The sequence below is a fragment of the Phallusia mammillata genome, chromosome 5 (assembly GCF_965637545.1).
Source record: "Phallusia mammillata chromosome 5, kaPhaMamm4.hap1.1, whole genome shotgun sequence".
NCBI lineage: Eukaryota > Metazoa > Chordata > Ascidiacea > Phlebobranchia > Ascidiidae > Phallusia > Phallusia mammillata.
The window spans coordinates 10,131,129-10,153,338 of NC_137256.1; the positions used below are offsets into that span (position 1 = coordinate 10,131,129).

Here is a 22,210-nt window from a genome sequence, read left to right on the forward strand (position 1 = left end):
TTAAAACTGTTTTATAAACACTAAACATATAGTCAGAATGAATTTGCAACTTAACTTTGGTATATTTCTTCTCATTTTACGAAATTACCCGCGTGTTAATCATATGGCTGTGACTGTTGGGTTAAATAAATCATTTTCGCTTTTTCTCTCAGGTACTGCTTGAAGGCAAATGTATTGAAACCTCAGCCTGTCCAGTATGTGCTGACGAGAGTGGATACGGACGCAGAGCCGGTGAACAATGGCAGTGTGCCACTGATGCTTGTATCGTTGCCACATGTCAACCAGATTCCACTGTCATTCAATCACAAGTAATCTGTCCACCAGAACCAGTGTGCGGATTCGATGAGGTAAACAAAGGCTACTTATGATGAACATTGCATTTTTTAGTTGCTTTCAAATTGACTTATTATGCCAGTGGTGCTATGTGCGTTTTAGTCCAGGGACTTCCTATATGTTATTGTACTCCTCACATCACAGGTTCTGTATTTAATGAAGTGAATAGCATCAGTAAGCAGGTATAAACTTTCAAGTTTAACAAAACAAATGCTAAAACTTATTTGATGATGGCATGAGCATTTGCCGAAACGTTTGAACAACAAAGCATGTCGCTTTTCATGTGTATTTGGGCCGTTATTTTCATAATTACATGCTGTTAATTTACAATTTCTTTTTTTAAACAAACGTGTTAATTAATATTTAACCTTATTCAACTAGAAAGAATTTTTTTCATATGTGCTAAATCAGTCTTTTGAAATTGAATCTCTTGAATTGAATAGGGAAAGCATTGTTTGGAAGATGGTTAAACTCTGCAATTGATAAACGATTGGACAACCTTTTTATTGCCTTGTTTTCGAATTTCAGAACCTGGCTACTGCTAACGACGAATCGGTGTGCTGTCCGGCTTACATCTGTCTACCGAAGAATCACCAATCGTTGTGTGCGGGATTGAGATGTCCACCAATCATTCGACCACGTTGCTCAGTTGGCGAGGAATGGAGAGCGACCCCTTCTGGTCCAAACGACTGTTGTCTCACTTACACTTGCGAGTGCAACGCTGATTCTTGCCCAAGCACGCCAGTACCCGTAAGATGAAGTTTTTAATTAGTGATGAACCCGTTCCCTAAAGGTTCGGGTCGAAACCAAATACAGTAAATCACGGTTAAATCAGATTCGGATAATCCGGATCTTCGCCTAATTCAGACAAAACTTGAGGGACAAGTGACTTGTAATGTGGTATAAAAACTTAATTGATATTGTATAATTTTGCGGCATTAAAAGATTGGGCATTAATTTCATATGCTCGATTTCTGGTTTTGCACAGAATTTTTAATTTACCTTTTGTCGCAGGTTTGCGAGGACGGCGAAGACTTGGAAGTGGTTGGATCAGACTTGTGTTGCCCAACCGCGACCTGCGTCTGCAAGCCAGAGACCTGTCCATCGAAACCGATCTGCGATGCCCCAGGATACACGCTCAACGTTGTCGACGAAGGCCGATGCTGCGTTACGTACGAATGCGTATGCTCACGTGACTCGTGTCCGTTCTGTGAGGTTCCGGCTTGCGAAGGTGGGGAAGTACCGGTTGTGTCCAACCCAGGCGAGTGCTGTCCAGCATACGAATGCCAGTGCGAACCGGATCAATGTCAACCAGCGCTTACCCAGTGCGCTGTCGGTTACATTTTGGTAAAGAAGAGCGCAGACGGATCTTGCTGTGACGTATACGAATGCGAGTGTGACGTCACACAGTGCCCGGCTACCAAGACCACCAAGTGTTCGACGCTTCCAGGATACAGGTGGGTTTGTGTTTTTTTTACACCAATATATTCCATAAATCAAATTTGTCGAAATAAATTTAGCTAATGTAAGAACCGTGAGATTTTAGTTGCTTTAAAAATAAGGAACCGAATTTATTGCAATCAGGTACTCTGTTTACGGATTTAAAGATTAAAACCATAATGTTTTGACACTCTCGTGTAAATGTAAAATATATTGGCTGGTCTGTTTGATGTCAAATTTATTGAAATTTCCAGCTTTATTCTTTAAAACAAAGATATTACTGTTGTTAAATTCCCGTGCAAAACGATAAGAAAAAAATTACTTTAAAACATGAGTCCTATAAAATCTTTATTGCAGAGTTATTTCGACCGGAAAGGAAACTAGAGCAGCAGGATTGCCCGAATGTTGTCCAAGCGAGATTGAACAGATTTGTGTCTGTGACGTTGCAAGCTGCCCAGTTGATAATGTGGTGTGTGCATCGTACGAGCGCAAGTATCAGACTAATCCAGGAGAATGCTGCGCCACTTACGCATGCGAATGTGACAACAGTAAGTTATTAGACAAGTTAAAATATATTTTTAAATGTTGATCGTTTATTTCATGGAGCGAACATGGGTCTAGAGGTGTGCGATTACGAGTTTTATCTTGCACGAGTTTGCGTTACTCAGTAAAGCGCAAGCCCCGGATGAATTTGTGGGTTCGAATTTCATCGAATGCTAGATTTTTTTCTATACTTTTTTATCATGACATTAGCATTTCCAAATACGTTTGGATTAAAGCATGTCGCTTTTTACGTTTAATATCGGTAATCATATTTTTTGCAAAAACTACTTTATGACTTGTCAGCTGTTTGATACTTTACGGTTAGAATTTCAAAATTCCATCGTGAATAAAACATGTCGCTTTTTGTGTTTAAAATTGCAATTACATTAATTACAAATATTTATGACTTATGATTGAAAACAAACCATATTTTTAGCCGCATGCGAGACTGGCGAGTATAGTTGTCCATCGAACTACCATCTCGCGGAGAAGGTGATCAACCCATGCTGTTCTGTGTCGGTTTGCGAATGCAACGTTTGCGAGGAACCAAAGATCTGCAAGGAGGGCTGGACTGCATGCGACACTGCTGACGAGTGCGGCTGTGTACAGCGCGAGTGTCAACCACCAACACAATGTACTTACTACGGAGAGGTCCACCAACCAGGTGTGTATGAAAGAATTGTATTTTGTATCTTCGTTAAGTGGTCAACATAAACTGTAGTATTTTGGTTATTTGCTTATCCCTGTTGTTTGACACTAGAATCACCACAGAGATAATCACGAACAATTTTCGGTATAGAAACGGTTGTTGTTTGTGGACTTTTCGCATTATAACTTTTTCAATTTGAAATAACATGCTTCAATACAATTTAAAAAAAATAATGACGATGATCTAGATTGGGGGCAGTAAAGAAAGTGCCATAGAGATATCGTACAGACAATTTAAAGCAGAGTGAAATAGAAAAAGGTGTAGGTCAATTATGAAACTCAATTAGGGGCGAAACTAACTGAATGTTTTGTCAAAACCGGCAAAAATTAAGAGACAAAAACTACCCATTTTAAATTTTAACTTAGAACCCGTTCATTTAAGATTTTTTTTAAGATTTGCCAACTGAACCATTGATTTCAAAACCTCAATCAATTATTACTTTCATTGTAGGTGAGACATGGCAAGAGGATGTATGCACTGAATGCAGTTGCTCGCTGACACCAGATGTCAATGGAGAGTACGAGACATCTTGCACTGCCTTCAAGTGTCCAAGCTGTAGTTCTGGATACACTTACGTTCCAGTGGCTGGACAATGTTGTGGCGACTGTGTACCAACTGTCTGTCACTTCGAGGGCAAACAATACCACCCAGGACAGACTTGGGTCGCTTCAGGTAAATTTACGATTGCTTTAATTAAATGCTGGTTTGTTAAAACTATGCTTAAGGTATTTCAAACATAAAAAGTCATGTTAGTGCGAAACTGGATTAAGGCAGAAAATTGTAACCAAAACGTGGCTAATAATGGTTTTGTACCCTTAAAACTAAAAAAATAAGAAAGGTTGTGCACCTTTTTGTAGGTGATTAGAAATTCATGCATTTCCTAACGCTATGTAAAATGTCCTGCAAATAACCGACAAAACACTTTCATAAAGATGAGAGCTTTATAGAAATAAAATTGTGACTAAACTGCGTGCTTTAATCTTTTAATTTATTCAATAAAAATTATTATTAATGATAAAAATGATATCAAATTAGTTATCCAATCATTCTAATGAGCAAGCGTGAAGTAGCAAGCTCGATGGGAGAATCATTATTAGGATAACTCGTTTAGATTGCCCAACGATAATAATGGAAACTTACAAAACGCATCATTTTGGAAAATTTCAGTGCTATTGCTAATCGACATTATACCTTATACAGACGATTCTTGTACGAACTGCGAGTGTATGATTGATCCGGTGACAAACGAGGTCTACAGCCAGTGCAATGCTCCAGCATGTGCTCCTATTGATCCACTTTGTGAACCTGAGAATGTTGTCACCACTGCGGATGGATGCTGCACTACTTGTATCACAAGTAAGTTGCAACATGTTACTAGATTAGTCAGTATGAGTTTCCTGATCAATTCTGGTCTTGATCATGTTGATACATGACTTTGGAGCTAGCAAGATCTTTTTCGACTAATGTAAATAAATAACACTATACTTACGTCGAAGGCTGCTTTCAGGCAGTGTCTAGCAATAAGTTAAACAAATGAAGATTTAAGTGTGATAAAAAAAATACATTAATTTAATAAAGCAACTGTAACATATACGAACACACATGACAAACGTAACTGCAATAAGATTGTAGTTCTTCAATTTATACCAGTTCATTTCTGCTGAGATACATTTTGTCGTTTTCTCAGAACTTTGTTTAAAAAATCTTATGTTTCCAGGAAACCTACCAGAGAACAAGTGCCGACCTGTAACAGACTACGTTGAGGAGATTGAGCACGACGGCTGCACATCTGCCAACAAGGTCAACGTTACCATGTGCGAGGGAGCTTGTACCAGCGCCTCTGTATTCTCTTCAGAGGCTGGAACCTTCCAGAAGCAATGCTCTTGCTGTAGCACCATCAGAACCGAGAAGAGAACAGCTGAATTGCTGTGTCCAGATGGTTCAAGCAAAGCATATGTGTACGAGGTTGCGCTGGAGTGTGCTTGTCATGCAACGGCTTGTGGCGCTGAACCACTAATCTGAGAGGATTGAAAGTATTTGAAAACGAATTTTACGGACTGACCCTTCTACTGTTGACGGCTTGCAAGGAAGACGTTTCGTGTTAGCTTGATCTCGTTTCTAATATGTGTCATTTAAGTTCCAGTAATTGTTTAATTTCTTTTTGTTTATATTTAAGCATATTCTAACTACAGTTATTTGACAGCATATTCTAACTACAGTTATTTATATTTGAGTATTGATATTGATATTTTGTGTTTGTTAAAGTATATGTGTATTGTAAAACTGTAACGCCCAGTCGGTGTGATTTAATATTGACTTAATTATTTTTGTAAGCTTGTAATTTATTTTTGTGAACATTTTCGTTTTAGCAAACGATCTTTTAAGCTATGTATATCGCGATCGTCTTACCGTTGCGCAAAACGACCCCCACTGACAAAACTTTTATTTTATTATTTTTACTTTTCCCGCTTCGTTTTAGTTGTTCAGTCGCCTTTCCTCTTTACGCTATTAGCTCTTTTGCCACGCCCTGTGCCCGCCCCTTCTTGTTCTCTTGGACACCAATTAGAAAGCGGATTGCTGAGACCGATATTCTACGAGACCGTCTCCGGCGACATGACTTCTACTCCAAGTTCAACACTCAAATGATATGATACATTAGATCGTATTCGCTGTGTTAAGTGTGTACTAAAAGTCCTACGTCCATTAGAAGCTCAAACGCAGTCATTTTGGCGGGACTGCAAATTGATGCAACAGTGGGACGTTTCCTATTCCCTACACAGCATTTCTGGAGGAAGCATTGATGGATTTTGGAGACAACTTATCCCGTGCGATGCGAATTCTTAGCTTTCCAGCCTTGATACGTATCAACCTCAAGTCGACGACTTCATTTCGGCGTTTTAATGAGTTGCTATACGTGTTCAAGGCATTAGTATTGAATGTCTGGTGGCTTAGTTCTTGCTTTTCTTTTTCGAGTAGTGAAACCGTGCGGACTGGCGATCTGGGGACGTTATTCCGTGCTCGGTTAAGCTACTCACTTAAAACACTTCTCCTACTGTCATTTCAGTCATACGGTGGTGCTGGTCTTGGTTGGGGAACGAAACCAGCGAGCGCCGTGTGGCGACATCTAGTGCTCAATGTACAGTTGATTTTCCGTTAGCAGCGTGAATCGCTCGAAAAGCCTTATCACATTAAGCCCGTAGACGTGTTTGTTTGTCGAATATAAGTGTCTGGTGTTTATTGTCAATGTAAAGTCCAATTGTTATGTTCACTGTAGCTTCTTGGCTTCTTTGTAATGTGTGGTGTGTAAAAGTATTTCGTTCATTGTGTGATAGTTGTAATTCCCACAAAGTGTTGCCAATGAATAGCTGATACTGAAAAAATGTTCTACAAAGAGATAAAGGGTTTAAAAATATCTAATGGTGGGAGGTTAATTGTGTCTACAGAAAATAAATAAATAGTGTTTTGACATAAGTAGTGCACTCGCTTTGGTGAATGTTTCTTTCTTAAACTTCTTCATTTTCTATGTGTTTTGCATCAAACGAGCGGGAATAAAAGCATTCCAAAATTATTGCTTGCGTCTGTGGAAAAAACAGAACCAGAAAACGTTCATAGAATTTTGTCTCTCCGATTCCGGTATAAACCGGTTTGGAGGTTCGGTAGGAGGCAGAAACCCCCGAAAATCGAAAAAACGGAAAGGCTATAGCCTTAGGGTTTTTTCAAAAAAATCGGGTCAAAATTGTGTCTCTCCGATTGCGGTATAAACCGGTTTGAGGTTCGGTAGGAGGCAGAAACCGGTCAAAACCAGTTTGAAACTGGAATATTCCGGTGAAAACCCACCGAAAACCGGATTTTTCTTCCATTTTTTGACCCCCGAAAATCGAAAAAACGGAAAGGCTATAGCCTTAGGTTTTTTCAAAAATCGGGTCAAAATTTTGTCTCTCCGATTCCGGTGTAAACCGGTTTGGAGGTTCGGTAGGAGGCAGAAACCGGTCAAAACCAGTTTGAAACTGAAATATTCCGGTGAAAACCCACCGGATGTTTCTTCGATTTTTTGACACCCGAAAATCGAAAAAACGGAAAGGCTATAGCCGTACGGTTTTTCAAAAACGGGTCAAAATTTTGTCTCTCCGATTCCGGTATAAACCGGTAGGAGCAAGAAACCGGTCAAAACCAGTTTGAAACTGGAATATTTCGGTGAAAACCCACCGAAAACCGGATTTTTCTTCGATTTTTTGACCCCCGAAAATCGAAAAAACGGAAAGGCTATAGACTTAGGGTTTTTTCAAAAATCGGGTCAAATTTTTGTCTCTCCGATTCCGGTATAAACCGGTTTGGAGGTTCGGTAGGAGGCAGAAACCGGTCAAAACCACTTTGAAACTGGAATATTCCGGTGAAAACCCACCGAAACCGGATTTTTCTTCGATTTTTTGACCCCCGAAAATCGAAAAAACGGAAAGGCTATAGACTTAGGGTTTTTTCAAAAATCGGGTCAAATTTTTGTCTCTCCGATTCCGGTTAAAACCGGTTTAGAGGATCGGTAGGAGGCAGAAACCGGTCAAAACCAGTTTGAAACTGGAATATTCCGGTGAAAACCCACCGAAAACCGGATTTTTCTTCCATTTTTTGACCCCCGAAAATCGAAAAAATGGAAAGGCTATAGCCTTAGGTTTTTTCAAAAATCGGGTCAAAATTTTGTCTCTCCGATTCCGGTGTAAACCGGTTTGGAGGTTCGGTAGGAGGCAGAAACCGGTCAAAACCAGTTTGAAACTGAAATATTCCGGTGAAAACCCACCGGATGTTTCTTCGATTTTTTGACACCCGAAAATCGAAAAAACGGAAAGGCTATAGCCTTACGGTTTTTCAAAAACGGGTCAAAATTTTGTCTCTCCGATTCCGGTATAAACCGGTAGGAGCAAGAAACCGGTCAAAACCAGTTTGAAACTGGAATATTTCGGTGAAAACCCACCGAAAACCGGATTTTTCTTCGATTTTTTGACCCCCGAAAATCGAAAAAACGGAAAGGCTATAGACTTAGGGTTTTTTCAAAAATCGGGTCAAATTTTTGTCTCTCCGATTCCGGTATAAACCGGTTTGGAGGTTCGGTAGGAGGCAGAAACCGGTCAAAACCAGTTTGAAACTGGAATATTCCGGTGAAAACCCACCGAAAACCGGATTTTTCTTCCATTTTTTGACCCCCGAAAATCGAAAAAACGGAAAGGCTATAGCCTTAGGTTTTTTCAAAAATCGGGTCAAAATTTTGTCTCTCCGATTCCGGTGTAAACCGGTTTGGAGGTTCGGTAGGAGGCAGAAACCGGTCAAAACCAGTTTGAAACTGAAATATTCCGGTGAAAACGCACCGGATGTTTCTTCGATTTTTTGACACCCGAAAATCGAAAAAACGGAAAGGCTATAGCCTTACGGTTTTTCAAAAACGGGTCAAAATTTTGTCTCTCCGATTCCGGTATAAACCGGTAGGAGCAAGAAACCGGTCAAAACCAGTTTGAAACTGGAATATTTCGGTGAAAACCCACCGAAAACCGGATTTTTCTTCGATTTTTTGACCCCCGAAAATCGAAAAAACGGAAAGGCTATAGACTTAGGGTTTTTTCAAAAATCGGGTCAAATTTTTGTCTCTCCGATTCCGGTTAAAACCGGTTTAGAGGATCGGTAGGAGGCAGAAACCGGTCAAAACCAGTTTGAAACTGGAATATTCCGGTGAAAACCCACCGAAAACCGGATTTTTCTTCGATTTTTTGACCCCCGAAAATCGAAAAAACGGAAAGGCTATAGTCTTAGGGTTTTTTCAAAAATCGGGTCAAAATTTTGTCTCTCCGATTCCGGTATAAACCGGTTTGGAGGTTCGGTAGGAGGCAGAAACCGGTCAAAACCACTTTGAAACTGGAATATTCCGGTGAAAACCCACCGAAACCGGATTTTTCTTCGATTTTTTGACCCCCGAAAATCGAAAAAACGGAAAGGCTATAGACTTAGGGTTTTTTCAAAAATCGGGTCAAATTTTTGTCTCTCCGATTCCGGTTAAAACCGGTTTAGAGGATCGGTAGGAGGCAGAAACCGGTCAAAACCAGTTTGAAACTGGAATATTCCGGTGAAAACCCACCGAAAACCGGATTTTTCTTCGATTTTTTGACCCCCGAAAATCGAAAAAACGGAAAGGCTATAGTCTTAGGGTTTTTTCAAAAATCGGGTCAAAATTTTGTCTCTCCGATTCCGGTATAAACCGGTTTGGAGGTTCGGTAGGATGCAGAATCCGGTCAAAACCAGTTTGAAACTGGAATATTCCGGTGAAAACCCACCGAAACCGGATTTTTCTTCGATTTTTTTTATCTCCGAAATACGAAAAAACGGAAACGCTATAGCCTTAGGTTTTTTTCAAAAAACGGGTCAAAATTTTGACCCTCCGATTCCGGTATAAACCTGTTGGGAGGTTCGGTAGGAGGCAGAAACCGGTCAAAAAACCAGTTTGAAACTGGAATATTCCGGTGAAAACCCACCGAAAACCGGATTTTCCTTCGATTTTTTGACCCCCGAAAATCGAAAAAACGGAAAGGCTATAGACTTAGGGTTTTTTCAAAAATCGGGTCAAAATTTTGTCTCTCCGATTCCGGTGTAAACCGGTTTGGAGGTTCGGTAGGAGGCAGAAACCGGTCAAAACCAGTTTGAAACTGAAATATTCCGGTGAAAACCCACCGGATGTTTCTTCGATTTTTTGACACCCGAAAATCGAAAAAACGGAAAGGCTATAGACTTAGGGTTTTTTCAAAAATCGGGTCAAATTTTTGTCTCTCCGATTCCGGTATAAACCGGTTTGGAGGTTCGGTAGGAGGCAGAAACCGGTCAAAACCACTTTGAAACTGGAATATTCCGGTGAAAACCCACCGAAACCGGATTTTTCTTCGATTTTTTGACCCCCGAAAATCGAAAAAACGGAAAGGCTATAGACTTAGGGTTTTTTCAAAAATCGGGTCAAATTTTTGTCTCTCCGATTCCGGTTAAAACCGGTTTAGAGGATCGGTAGGAGGCAGAAACCGGTCAAAACCAGTTTGAAACTGGAATATTCCGGTGAAAACCCACCGAAAACCGGATTTTTCTTCCATTTTTTGACCCCCGAAAATCGAAAAAACGGAAAGGCTATAGCCTTAGGTTTTTTCAAAAATCGGGTCAAAATTTTGTCTCTCCGATTCCGGTGTAAACCGGTTTGGAGGTTCGGTAGGAGGCAGAAACCGGTCAAAACCAGTTTGAAACTGAAATATTCCGGTGAAAACCCACCGGATGTTTCTTCGATTTTTTGACACCCGAAAATCGAAAAAACGGAAAGGCTATAGACTTAGGGTTTTTTCAAAAATCGGGTCAAATTTTTGTCTCTCCGATTCCGGTATAAACCGGTTTGGAGGTTCGGTAGGAGGCAGAAACCGGTCAAAACCAGTTTGAAACTGGAATATTCCGGTGAAAACCCACCGAAAACCGGATTTTTCTTCCATTTTTTGACCCCCGAAAATCGAAAAAACGGAAAGGCTATAGCCTTAGGTTTTTTCAAAAATCGGGTCAAAATTTTGTCTCTCCGATTCCGGTGTAAACCGGTTTGGAGGTTCGGTAGGAGGCAGAAACCGGTCAAAACCAGTTTGAAACTGAAATATTCCGGTGAAAACCCACCGGATGTTTCTTCGATTTTTTGACACCCGAAAATCGAAAAAACGGAAAGGCTATAGCCTTACGGTTTTTCAAAAACGGGTCAAAATTTTGTCTCTCCGATTCCGGTATCAACCGGTAGGAGCAAGAAACCGGTCAAAACCAGTTTGAAACTGGAATATTTCGGTGAAAACCCACCGAAAACCGGATTTTTCTTCGATTTTTTGACCCCCGAAAATCGAAAAAACGGAAAGGCTATAGACTTAGGGTTTTTTCAAAAATCGGGTCAAATTTTTGTCTCTCCGATTCCGGTATAAACCGGTTTGGAGGTTCGGTAGGAGGCAGAAACCGGTCAAAACCACTTTGAAACTGGAATATTCCGGTGAAAACCCACCGAAACCGGATTTTTCTTCGATTTTTTGACCCCCGAAAATCGAAAAAACGGAAAGGCTATAGACTTAGGGTTTTTTCAAAAATCGGGTCAAATTTTTGTCTCTCCGATTCCGGTTAAAACCGGTTTAGAGGATCGGTAGGAGGCAGAAACCGGTCAAAACCAGTTTGAAACTGAAATATTCCGGTGAAAACCCACCGGATGTTTCTTCGATTTTTTGACACCCGAAAATCGAAAAAACGGAAAGGCTATAGACTTAGGGTTTTTTCAAAAATCGGGTCAAATTTTTGTCTCTCCGATTCCGGTATAAACCGGTTTGGAGGTTCGGTAGGAGGCAGAAACCGGTCAAAACCAGTTTGAAACTGGAATATTCCGGTGAAAACCCACCGAAAACCGGATTTTTCTTCCATTTTTTGACCCCCGAAAATCGAAAAAACGGAAAGGCTATAGCCTTAGGTTTTTTCAAAAATCGGGTCAAAATTTTGTCTCTCCGATTCCGGTGTAAACCGGTTTGGAGGTTCGGTAGGAGGCAGAAACCGGTCAAAACCAGTTTGAAACTGAAATATTCCGGTGAAAACCCACCGGATGTTTCTTCGATTTTTTGACACCCGAAAATCGAAAAAACGGAAAGGCTATAGCCTTACGGTTTTTCAAAAACGGGTCAAAATTTTGTCTCTCCGATTCCGGTATAAACCGGTAGGAGCAAGAAACCGGTCAAAACCAGTTTGAAACTGGAATATTTCGGTGAAAACCCACCGAAAACCGGATTTTTCTTCGATTTTTTGACCCCCGAAAATCGAAAAAACGGAAAGGCTATAGACTTAGGGTTTTTTCAAAAATCGGGTCAAATTTTTGTCTCTCCGATTCCGGTATAAACCGGTTTGGAGGTTCGGTAGGAGGCAGAAACCGGTCAAAACCACTTTGAAACTGGAATATTCCGGTGAAAACCCACCGAAACCGGATTTTTCTTCGATTTTTTGACCCCCGAAAATCGAAAAAACGGAAAGGCTATAGACTTAGGGTTTTTTCAAAAATCGGGTCAAATTTTTGTCTCTCCGATTCCGGTTAAAACCGGTTTAGAGGATCGGTAGGAGGCAGAAACCGGTCAAAACCAGTTTGAAACTGGAATATTCCGGTGAAAACCCACCGAAAACCGGATTTTTCTTCGATTTTTTGACCCCCGAAAATCGAAAAAACGGAAAGGCTATAGTCTTAGGGTTTTTTCAAAAATCGGGTCAAAATTTTGTCTCTCCGATTCCGGTATAAACCGGTTTGGAGGTTCGGTAGGATGCAGAATCCGGTCAAAACCAGTTTGAAACTGGAATATTCCGGTGAAAACCCACCGAAACCGGATTTTTCTTCGATTTTTTTTATCTCCGAAATACGAAAAAACGGAAACGCTATAGCCTTAGGTTTTTTTCAAAAAACGGGTCAAAATTTTGACCCTCCGATTCCGGTATAAACCTGTTGGGAGGTTCGGTAGGAGGCAGAAACCGGTTAAAACCAGTTTGAAACTGGAATATTCCGGTGAAAACCCACCGAAAACCGGATTTTCCTTCGATTTTTTGACCCCCGAAAATCGAAAAAACGGAAAGGCTATAGCCTTAGGTTTTTTCAAAAATCGGGTCAAAATTTTGTCTCTCCGATTCCGGTGTAAACCGGTTTGGAGGTTCGGTAGGAGGCAGAAACCGGTCAAAACCAGTTTGAAACTGAAATATTCCGGTGAAAACCCACCGGATGTTTCTTCGATTTTTTGACACCCGAAAATCGAAAAAACGGAAAGGCTATAGCCTTACGGTTTTTCAAAAACGGGTCAAAATTTTGTCTCTCCGATTCCGGTATAAACCGGTAGGAGCAAGAAACCGGTCAAAACCAGTTTGAAACTGGAATATTTCGGTGAAAACCCACCGAAAACCGGATTTTTCTTCGATTTTTTGACCCCCGAAAATCGAAAAAACGGAAAGGCTATAGACTTAGGGTTTTTTCAAAAATCGGGTCAAATTTTTGTCTCTCCGATTCCGGTTAAAACCGGTTTAGAGGATCGGTAGGAGGCAGAAACCGGTCAAAACCAGTTTGAAACTGGAATATTCCGGTGAAAACCCACCGAAAACCGGATTTTTCTTCGATTTTTTGACCCCCGAAAATCGAAAAAACGGAAAGGCTATAGTCTTAGGGTTTTTTCAAAAATCGGGTCAAAATTTTGTCTCTCCGATTCCGGTATAAACCGGTTTGGAGGTTCGGTAGGATGCAGAATCCGGTCAAAACCAGTTTGAAACTGGAATATTCCGGTGAAAACCCACCGAAACCGGATTTTTCTTCGATTTTTTTTATCTCCGAAATACGAAAAAACGGAAACGCTATAGCCTTAGGTTTTTTTCAAAAAACGGGTCAAAATTTTGACCCTCCGATTCCGGTATAAACCTGTTGGGAGGTTCGGTAGGAGGCAGAAACCGGTTAAAACCAGTTTGAAACTGGAATATTCCGGTGAAAACCCACCGAAAACCGGATTTTCCTTCGATTTTTTGACCCCCGAAAATCGAAAAAACGGAAAGGCTATAGACTTAGGGTTTTTTCAAAAATCGGGTCAAAATTTTGTCTCTCCGATTCCGGTGTAAACCGGTTTGGAGGTTCGGTAGGAGGCAGAAACCGGTCAAAACCAGTTTGAAACTGAAATATTCCGGTGAAAACCCACCGGATGTTTCTTCGATTTTTTGACACCCGAAAATCGAAAAAACGGAAAGGCTATAGACTTAGGGTTTTTTCAAAAATCGGGTCAAATTTTTGTCTCTCCGATTCCGGTATAAACCGGTTTGGAGGTTCGGTAGGAGGCAGAAACCGGTCAAAACCACTTTGAAACTGGAATATTCCGGTGAAAACCCACCGAAACCGGATTTTTCTTCGATTTTTTGACCCCCGTTTCAAACTGGTTTTAACCGGTTTCTGCCTCCTACCGAACCTCCCAACAAGTTTATACCGGAATCGGAGGGTCAAAATTTTGACCCGATTTTTGAAAAAACCCTAAGACTATGGCCTTTCCGTTTTTTCGATTTTCGGGGGTCAAAAAAATCGAAGAAAAATCCGGTTTTCGGTGGGTTTTCACCGGAATATTCCAGTTTCAAACTGGTTTTGACCGGATTCTGCCTCCTACCGAACCTCCCAACAGGTTTATACCGGAATCGGAGGGTCAAAATTTTGACCCGTTTTTTGAAAAAAACCTAAGGCTATAGCGTTTCCGTTTTTTCGTATTTCGGAGATAAAAAAAATCGAAGAAAAATCCGGTTTCGGTGGGTTTTCACCGGAATATTCCAGTTTCAAACTGGTTTTGACCGGATTCTGCATCCTACCGAACCTCCAAACCGGTTTATACCGGAATCGGAGAGACAAAATTTTGACCCGATTTTTGAAAAAACCCTAAGACTATAGCCTTTCCGTTTTTTCGATTTTCGGGGGTCAAAAAATCGAAGAAAAATTTTTGACCCCCGAAAATCGAAAAAACGGAAAGGCTATAGACTTAGGGTTTTTTCAAAAATCGGGTCAAATTTCAAAATTTTGTCTCTCCGATTCCGGTATAAACCGGTTTGGAGGTACGGTAGGAGGCAGAATCCGGTCAAAACCAGTTTGAAACTGGAATATTCCGGTGAAAACCCACCGAAACCGGATTTTTCTTCGATTTTTTTTATCCCCGAAATACGAAAAAACGGAAAGGCTATAGCCTCACGTTTTTTTCAAAAATCGGGTCAAAATTTTGTCTCTCCGATTCCGGTATAAACCGGTGTGGAGGTTCGGTAGGAGGCAGAAACCGGTCAAAACCAGTTTGAAACTGGAATATTCCGGTGAAAACCCACCGAAAACCGGATTTTTCTTCGATTTTTTGACCCCCGAAAATCGAAAAAACGGAAAGGCTATAGTCTTAGGGTTTTTTCAAAAATCGGGTCAAAATTTTGTCTCTCCGATTCCGGTGTAAACCGGTTTGGAGGTTCGGTAGGAGGCAGAAACCGGTCAAAACCAGTTTGAAACTGAAATATTCCGGTGAAAACCCACCGGATGTTTCTTCGATTTTTTGACACCCGAAAATCGAAAAAACGGAAAGGCTATAGCCTTACGGTTTTTCAAAAACGGGTCAAAATTTTGTCTCTCCGATTCCGGTATAAACCGGTTTGGAGGTTCGGTAGGAGGCAGAAACCGGTCAAAACCACTTTGAAACTGGAATATTCCGGTGAAAACCCACCGAAAACCGGATTTTTCTTCGATTTTTTGACCCCCGAAAATCGAAAAAACGGAAAGGCTATAGTCTTAGGGTTTTTTCAAAAATCGGGTCAAATTTTTGTCTCTCCGATTCCGGTATAAACCGGTTTGGAGGTTCGGTAGGATGCAGAATCCGGTCAAAACCAGTTTGAAACTGGAATATTCCGGTGAAAACCCACCGAAACCGGATTTTTCTTCGATTTTTTTTATCTCCGAAATACGAAAAAACGGAAACGCTATAGCCTTAGGTTTTTTTCAAAAAACGGGTCAAAATTTTGACCCTCCGATTCCGGTATAAACCTGTTGGGAGGTTCGGTAGGAGGCAGAAACCGGTTAAAACCAGTTTGAAACTGGAATATTCCGGTGAAAACCCACCGAAAACCGGATTTTCCTTCGATTTTTTGACCCCCGAAAATCGTAAAAACGGAAAGGCTATGGCCTTAGTTTTTTTTCAAAAATCGGGTCAAAATTTTGTCTCTCCGATTCCGGTATAAACCGGTTTGGAGGTTCGGTAGGAGGCAGAATCCGGTCAAAACCAGTTTGAAACTGGAATATTCCGGTGAAAACCCACCGAAAACCGGATTTTTCTTCGATTTTTTTGACCCCCGAAAATCGAAAAAACGGAAAGGCCATAGTCTTAGGGTTTTTTCAAAAATCGGGTCAAAATTTTGTCTCTCCGATTCCGGTATAAACCGGTTCGGAGGTTCGGTAGGAGGCAGAAACCGGTCAAAACCAGTTTGAAACTGGAATATTCCGGTGAAAACCCACCGAAAACCGGATTTTCCTTCGATTTTTTGACCCCCGAAAATCGTAAAAACGGAAAGGCTATGGCCTTAGTTTTTTTTCAAAAATCGGGTCAAAATTTTGTCTCTCCGATTCCGGTATAAACCGGTTTGGAGGTTCGGTAGGAGGCAGAAACCGGTCAAAACCAGTTTGAAACTGGAATATTCCGGTGAAAACCCACCGAAAACCGGATTTTTCTTCGATTTTTTTGACCCCCGAAAATCGAAAAAACGGAAAGGCCATAGTCTTAGGGTTTTTTCAAAAATCGGGTCAAAATTTTGTCTCTCCGATTCCGGTATAAACCGGTTCGGAGGTTCGGTAGGAGGCAGAAACCGGTCAAAACCAGTTTGAAACTGGAATATTCCGGTGAAAACCCACCGAAAACCGGATTTTTCTTCCATTTTTTGACCCCCGAAAATCGAAAAAACGGAAAGGCTATAGCCTTAGGTTTTTTCAAAAATCGGGTCAAAATTTTGTCTCTCCGATTCCGGTGTAAACCGGTTTGGAGGTTCGGTAGGAGGCAGAAACCGGTCAAAACCAGTTTGAAACTGAAATATTCCGGTGAAAACCCACCGGATGTTTCTTCGATTTTTTGACACCCGAAAATCGAAAAAACGGAAAGGCTATAGCCTTACGGTTTTTCAAAAACGGGTCAAAATTTTGTCTCTCCGATTCCGGTATAAACCGGTAGGAGCAAGAAACCGGTCAAAACCAGTTTGAAACTGGAATATTTCGGTGAAAACCCACCGAAAACCGGATTTTTCTTCGATTTTTTGACCCCCGAAAATCGAAAAAACGGAAAGGCTATAGACTTAGGGTTTTTTCAAAAATCGGGTCAAATTTTTGTCTCTCCGATTCCGGTTAAAACCGGTTTAGAGGATCGGTAGGAGGCAGAAACCGGTCAAAACCAGTTTGAAACTGGAATATTCCGGTGAAAACCCACCGAAAACCGGATTTTTCTTCGATTTTTTGACCCCCGAAAATCGAAAAAACGGAAAGGCTATAGTCTTAGGGTTTTTTCAAAAATCGGGTCAAAATTTTGTCTCTCCGATTCCGGTATAAACCGGTTTGGAGGTTCGGTAGGATGCAGAATCCGGTCAAAACCAGTTTGAAACTGGAATATTCCGGTGAAAACCCACCGAAACCGGATTTTTCTTCGATTTTTTTTATCCCCGAAATACGAAAAAACGGAAAGGCTATAGCCTCACGTTTTTTTCAAAAATCGGGTCAAAATTTTGTCTCTCCGATTCCGGTATAAACCGGTGTGGAGGTTCGGTAGGAGGCAGAAACCGGTCAAAACCAGTTTGAAACTGGAATATTCCGGTGAAAACCCACCGAAAACCGGATTTTTCTTCGATTTTTTGACCCCCGAAAATCGAAAAAACGGAAAGGCTATAGTCTTAGGGTTTTTTCAAAAATCGGGTCAAAATTTTGTCTCTCCGATTCCGGTGTAAACCGGTTTGGAGGTTCGGTAGGAGGCAGAAACCGGTCAAAACCAGTTTGAAACTGAAATATTCCGGTGAAAACCCACCGGATGTTTCTTCGATTTTTTGACACCCGAAAATCGAAAAAACGGAAAGGCTATAGCCTTACGGTTTTTCAAAAACGGGTCAAAATTTTGTCTCTCCGATTCCGGTATAAACCGGTAGGAGCAAGAAACCGGTCAAAACCAGTTTGGAACTGGAATATTTCGGTGAAAACCCACCGAAAACCGGATTTTTCTTCGATTTTTTGGCCCCCGAAAATCGTAAAAACGGAAAAGCTATAGCCTTACGGTTTTTCAAAAACGGGTCAAAATTTTGTCTCTCCGATTCCGGTATAAACCGGTTTGGAGGTTCGGTAGGAGGCAGAAACCGGTCAAAACCACTTTGAAACTGGAATATTCCGGTGAAAACCCACCGAAAACCGGATTTTTCTTCGATTTTTTGACCCCCGAAAATCGAAAAAACGGAATAGCTATAGTCTTAGGGTTTTTTCAAAAATCGGGTCAAAATTTTGTCTCTCCGATTCCGGTGTAAACCGGTTTGGAGGTTCGGTAGGAGGCAGAAACCGGTCAAAACCAGTTTGAAACTGAAATATTCCGGTGAAAACCCACCGGATGTTTCTTCGATTTTTTGACACCCGAAAATCGAAAAAACGGAAAGGCTATAGCCTTACGGTTTTTCAAAAACGGGTCAAAATTTTGTCTCTCCGATTCCGGTATAAACCGGTAGGAGCAAGAAACCGGTCAAAACCAGTTTGGAACTGGAATATTTCGGTGAAAACCCACCGAAAACCGGATTTTTCTTCGATTTTTTGGCCCCCGAAAATCGTAAAAACGGAAATGCTATAGCCTTACGGTTTTTCAAAAACGGGTCAAAATTTTGTCTCTCCGATTCCGGTATAAACCGGTTTGGAGGTTCGGTAGGAGGCAGAAACCGGTCAAAACCACTTTGAAACTGGAATATTCCGGTGAAAACCCACCGAAAACCGGATTTTTCTTCGATTTTTTGACCCCCGAAAATCGAAAAAACGGAAAGGCTATAGTCTTAGGGTTTTTTCAAAAATCGGGTCAAAATTTTGTCTCTCCGATTCCGGTATAAACCGGTTTGGAGGTTCGGTAGGATGCAGAATCCGGTCAAAACCAGTTTGAAACTGGAATATTCCGGTGAAAACCCACCGAAACCGGATTTTTCTTCGATTTTTTTTATCTCCGAAATACGAAAAAACGGAAACGCTATAGCCTTAGGTTTTTTTCAAAAAACGGGTCAAAATTTTGACCCTCCGATTCCGGTATAAACCTGTTGGGAGGTTCGGTAGGAGGCAGAAACCGGTTAAAACCAGTTTGAAACTGGAATATTCCGGTGAAAACCCACCGAAAACCGGATTTTCCTTCGATTTTTTGACCCCCGAAAATCGTAAAAACGGAAAGGCTATGGCCTTAGTTTTTTTTCAAAAATCGGGTCAAAATTTTGTCTCTCCCATTCCGGTATAAACCGGTTTGGAGGTTCGGTAGGAGGCAGAATCCGGTCAAAACCAGTTTGAAACTGGAATATTCCGGTGAAAACCCACCGAAAACCGGATTTTTCTTCGATTTTTTTGACCCCCGAAAATCGAAAAAACGGAAAGGCCATAGTCTTAGGGTTTTTTCAAAAATCGGGTCAAAATTTTGTCTCTCCGATTCCGGTATAAACCGGTTCGGAGGTTCGGTAGGAGGCAGAAACCGGTCAAAACCAGTTTGAAACTGGAATATTCCGGTGAAAACCCACCGAAAACCGGATTTTTCTTCGATTTTTTGACACCCGAAAATCGAAAAAACGGAAAGGCTATTGCCTTAGTTTTTTTTCAAAAATCGGGTCAAAATTTTGTCTCTCCGATTCCGGTATAAACCGGTTTGGAGGTTCGGTAAGAGGCAGAATCCGGTCAAAACCAGTTTGAAACTGGAATATTCCGGTGAAAACACACCGAAACCGGATTTTTCTTCGATTTTTTTTATCTCCGAAATACGAAAAAACGGAAACGCTATAGCCTTAGGTTTTTTTCAAAAAACGGGTCAAAATTTTGACCCTCCGATTCCGGTATAAACCTGTTGGGAGGTTCGGTAGGAGGCAGAAACCGGTCAAAACCAGTTTGAAACTGGAATATTCCGGTGAAAACCCACCGAAAACCGGATTTTTCTTCCATTTTTTGACCCCCGAAAATCGTAAAAACGGAAAGGCTATGGCCTTAGTTTTTTTTCAAAAATCGGGTCAAAATTTTGTCTCTCCGATTCCGGTATAAACCGGTTTGGAGGTTCGGTAGGAGGCAGAATCCGGTCAAAACCAGTTTGAAACTGGAATATTCCGGTGAAAACCCACCGAAAACCGGATTTTTCTTCGATTTTTTTGACCCCCGAAAATCGAAAAAACGGAAAGGCCATAGTCTTAGGGTTTTTTCAAAAATCGGGTCAAAATTTTGTCTCTCCGATTCCGGTATAAACCGGTTCGGAGGTTCGGTAGGAGGCAGAAACCGGTCAAAACCAGTTTGAAACTGGAATATTCCGGTGAAAACCCACCGAAAACCGGATTTTTCTTCGATTTTTTGACACCCGAAAATCGAAAAAACGGAAAGGCTATTGCCTTAGTTTTTTTTCAAAAATCGGGTCAAAATTTTGTCTCTCCGATTCCGGTATAAACCGGTTTGGAGGTTCGGTAGGAGGCAGAATCCGGTCAAAACCAGTTTGAAACTGGAATATTCCGGTGAAAACCCACCGAAACCGGATTTTTCTTCGATTTTTTTTATCTCCGAAATACGAAAAAACGGAAACGCTATAGCCTTAGGTTTTTTTCAAAAAACGGGTCAAAATTTTGACCCTCCGATTCCGGTATAAACCTGTTGGGAGGTTCGGTAGGAGGCAGAAACCGGTCAAAACCAGTTTGAAACTGGAATATTCCGGTGAAAACCCACCGAAAACCGGATTTTCCTTCGATTTTTTGACCCCCGAAAATCGTAAAAACGGAAAGGCTATGGCCTTAGTTTTTTTTCAAAAATCGGGTCAAAATTTTGTCTCTCCGATTCCGGTATAAACCGGTTTGGAGGTTCGGTAGGAGGCAGAATCCGGTCAAAACCAGTTTGAAACTGGAATATTCCGGTGAAAACCCACCGAAAACCGGATTTTTCTTCGATTTTTTTGACCCCCGAAAATCGAAAAAACGGAAAGGCCATAGTCTTAGGGTTTTTTCAAAAATCGGGTCAAAATTTTGTCTCTCCGATTCCGGTATAAACCGGTTCGGAGGTTCGGTAGGAGGCAGAAACCGGTCAAAACCAGTTTGAAACTGGAATATTCCGGTGAAAACCCACCGAAAACCGGATTTTTCTTCGATTTTTTGACACCCGAAAATCGAAAAAACGGAAAGGCTATTGCCTTAGTTTATTTTATAAAATCGGGTCAAAATTTTGTCTCTCCGATTCCGGTATAAACCGGTTTGGAGGTTCGGTAGGAGGCAGAATCCGGCCAAAACCAGTTTGAAACTGGAATATTCCGGTGAAAACCCACCGAAAACCGGATTTTTCTTCGATTTTTTGACCCCCGAAAATCGAAAAAACGGAAAGGCCATAGTCTTAGGGTTTTTTCAAAAATCGGGTCAAAATTTTGTCTCTCCGATTCCGGTATAAACCGGTTTGGAGGTTCGGTAGGAGGCAGAAACCGGTCAAAACCAGTTTGAAACTGGAATATCCCGGTGAAAACCCACCGAAAACCGGATTTTCCTTCGATTTTTTGACCCCCGAAAATCGAAAAAACGGAAAGGCTGTGGCCTTACGTTTTTTTCAAAAATCGGGTGAAAATTTTGTCTCTCCGATTCCGGTATAAACCGGTTTGGAGGTTCGGTAGGAGGCAGAATCCGGTCAAACCCAGTTTGAAACTGGAATATTCCGGTGAAAACCCACCGAAAACCGGATTTTTCTTCGATTTTTTGACACCCGAAAATCGAAAAAACGGAAAGGCCATAGTCTTAGGGTTTTTTCAAAAATCGGGTCAAAATTTTGTCTCTCCGATTCCGGTATAAACCGGTTTGGAGGTACGGTAGGAGGCAGAATCCGGTCAAAACCAGTTTGAAACTGGAATATTCCGGTGAAAACCCACCGAAACCGGATTTTTCTTCGATTTTTTTTATCCCCGAAATACGAAAAAACGGAAAGGCTATAGCCTCACGTTTTTTTCAAAAATCGGGTCAAAATTTTGTCTCTCCGATTCCGGTATAAACCGGTGTGGAGGTTCGGTAGGAGGCAGAAACCGGTCAAAACCAGTTTGAAACTGGAATATTCCGGTGAAAACCCACCGAAAACCGGATTTTTCTTCGATTTTTTGACACCCGAAAATCGAAAAAACGGAAAGGCTATAGTCTTACGGTTTTTCAAAAACGGGTCAAAATTTTGTCTCTCCGATTCCGGTATAAACCGGTTTGGAGGTTCGGTAGGAGGCAGAAACCGGTCAAAACCAGTTTGAAACTGGAATATTCCGCTGAAAATCGGACCGAAAACCGGATTTTTCTTCGATTTTTGACACCCGAAAATCGAAAAAACGGAAAGGCTATAGTCTTAGGGTTTTTTCAAAAATCGGGTCAAAATTTTGTCCCTCCGATTCCGGTATAAACCGGTTT

General features: G+C 41.2%; 1 protein-coding gene across 1 annotated transcript in view; it reads left to right on the forward strand.

Annotated features, from left to right (window-relative positions):
- Positions 1-5,376, forward strand: part of LOC145229534 (uncharacterized) — an 87,244-nt gene extending 81,868 nt beyond the window's left edge. Inside the window, exons 14-21 of the mRNA XM_080094890.1 lie at positions 153-347; positions 862-1,083; positions 1,348-1,790; positions 2,131-2,321; positions 2,753-2,980; positions 3,476-3,697; positions 4,226-4,381; positions 4,743-5,376. Of these exons, the coding sequence (XP_079951016.1) occupies positions 153-347; positions 862-1,083; positions 1,348-1,790; positions 2,131-2,321; positions 2,753-2,980; positions 3,476-3,697; positions 4,226-4,381; positions 4,743-5,047 (1,962 nt within the window). The 3' untranslated portion in view covers positions 5,048-5,376. The remainder of the gene's footprint in view (positions 1-152; positions 348-861; positions 1,084-1,347; positions 1,791-2,130; positions 2,322-2,752; positions 2,981-3,475; positions 3,698-4,225; positions 4,382-4,742) is intronic.
- Positions 5,377-22,210: the final 16,834 nt, after the last annotated feature.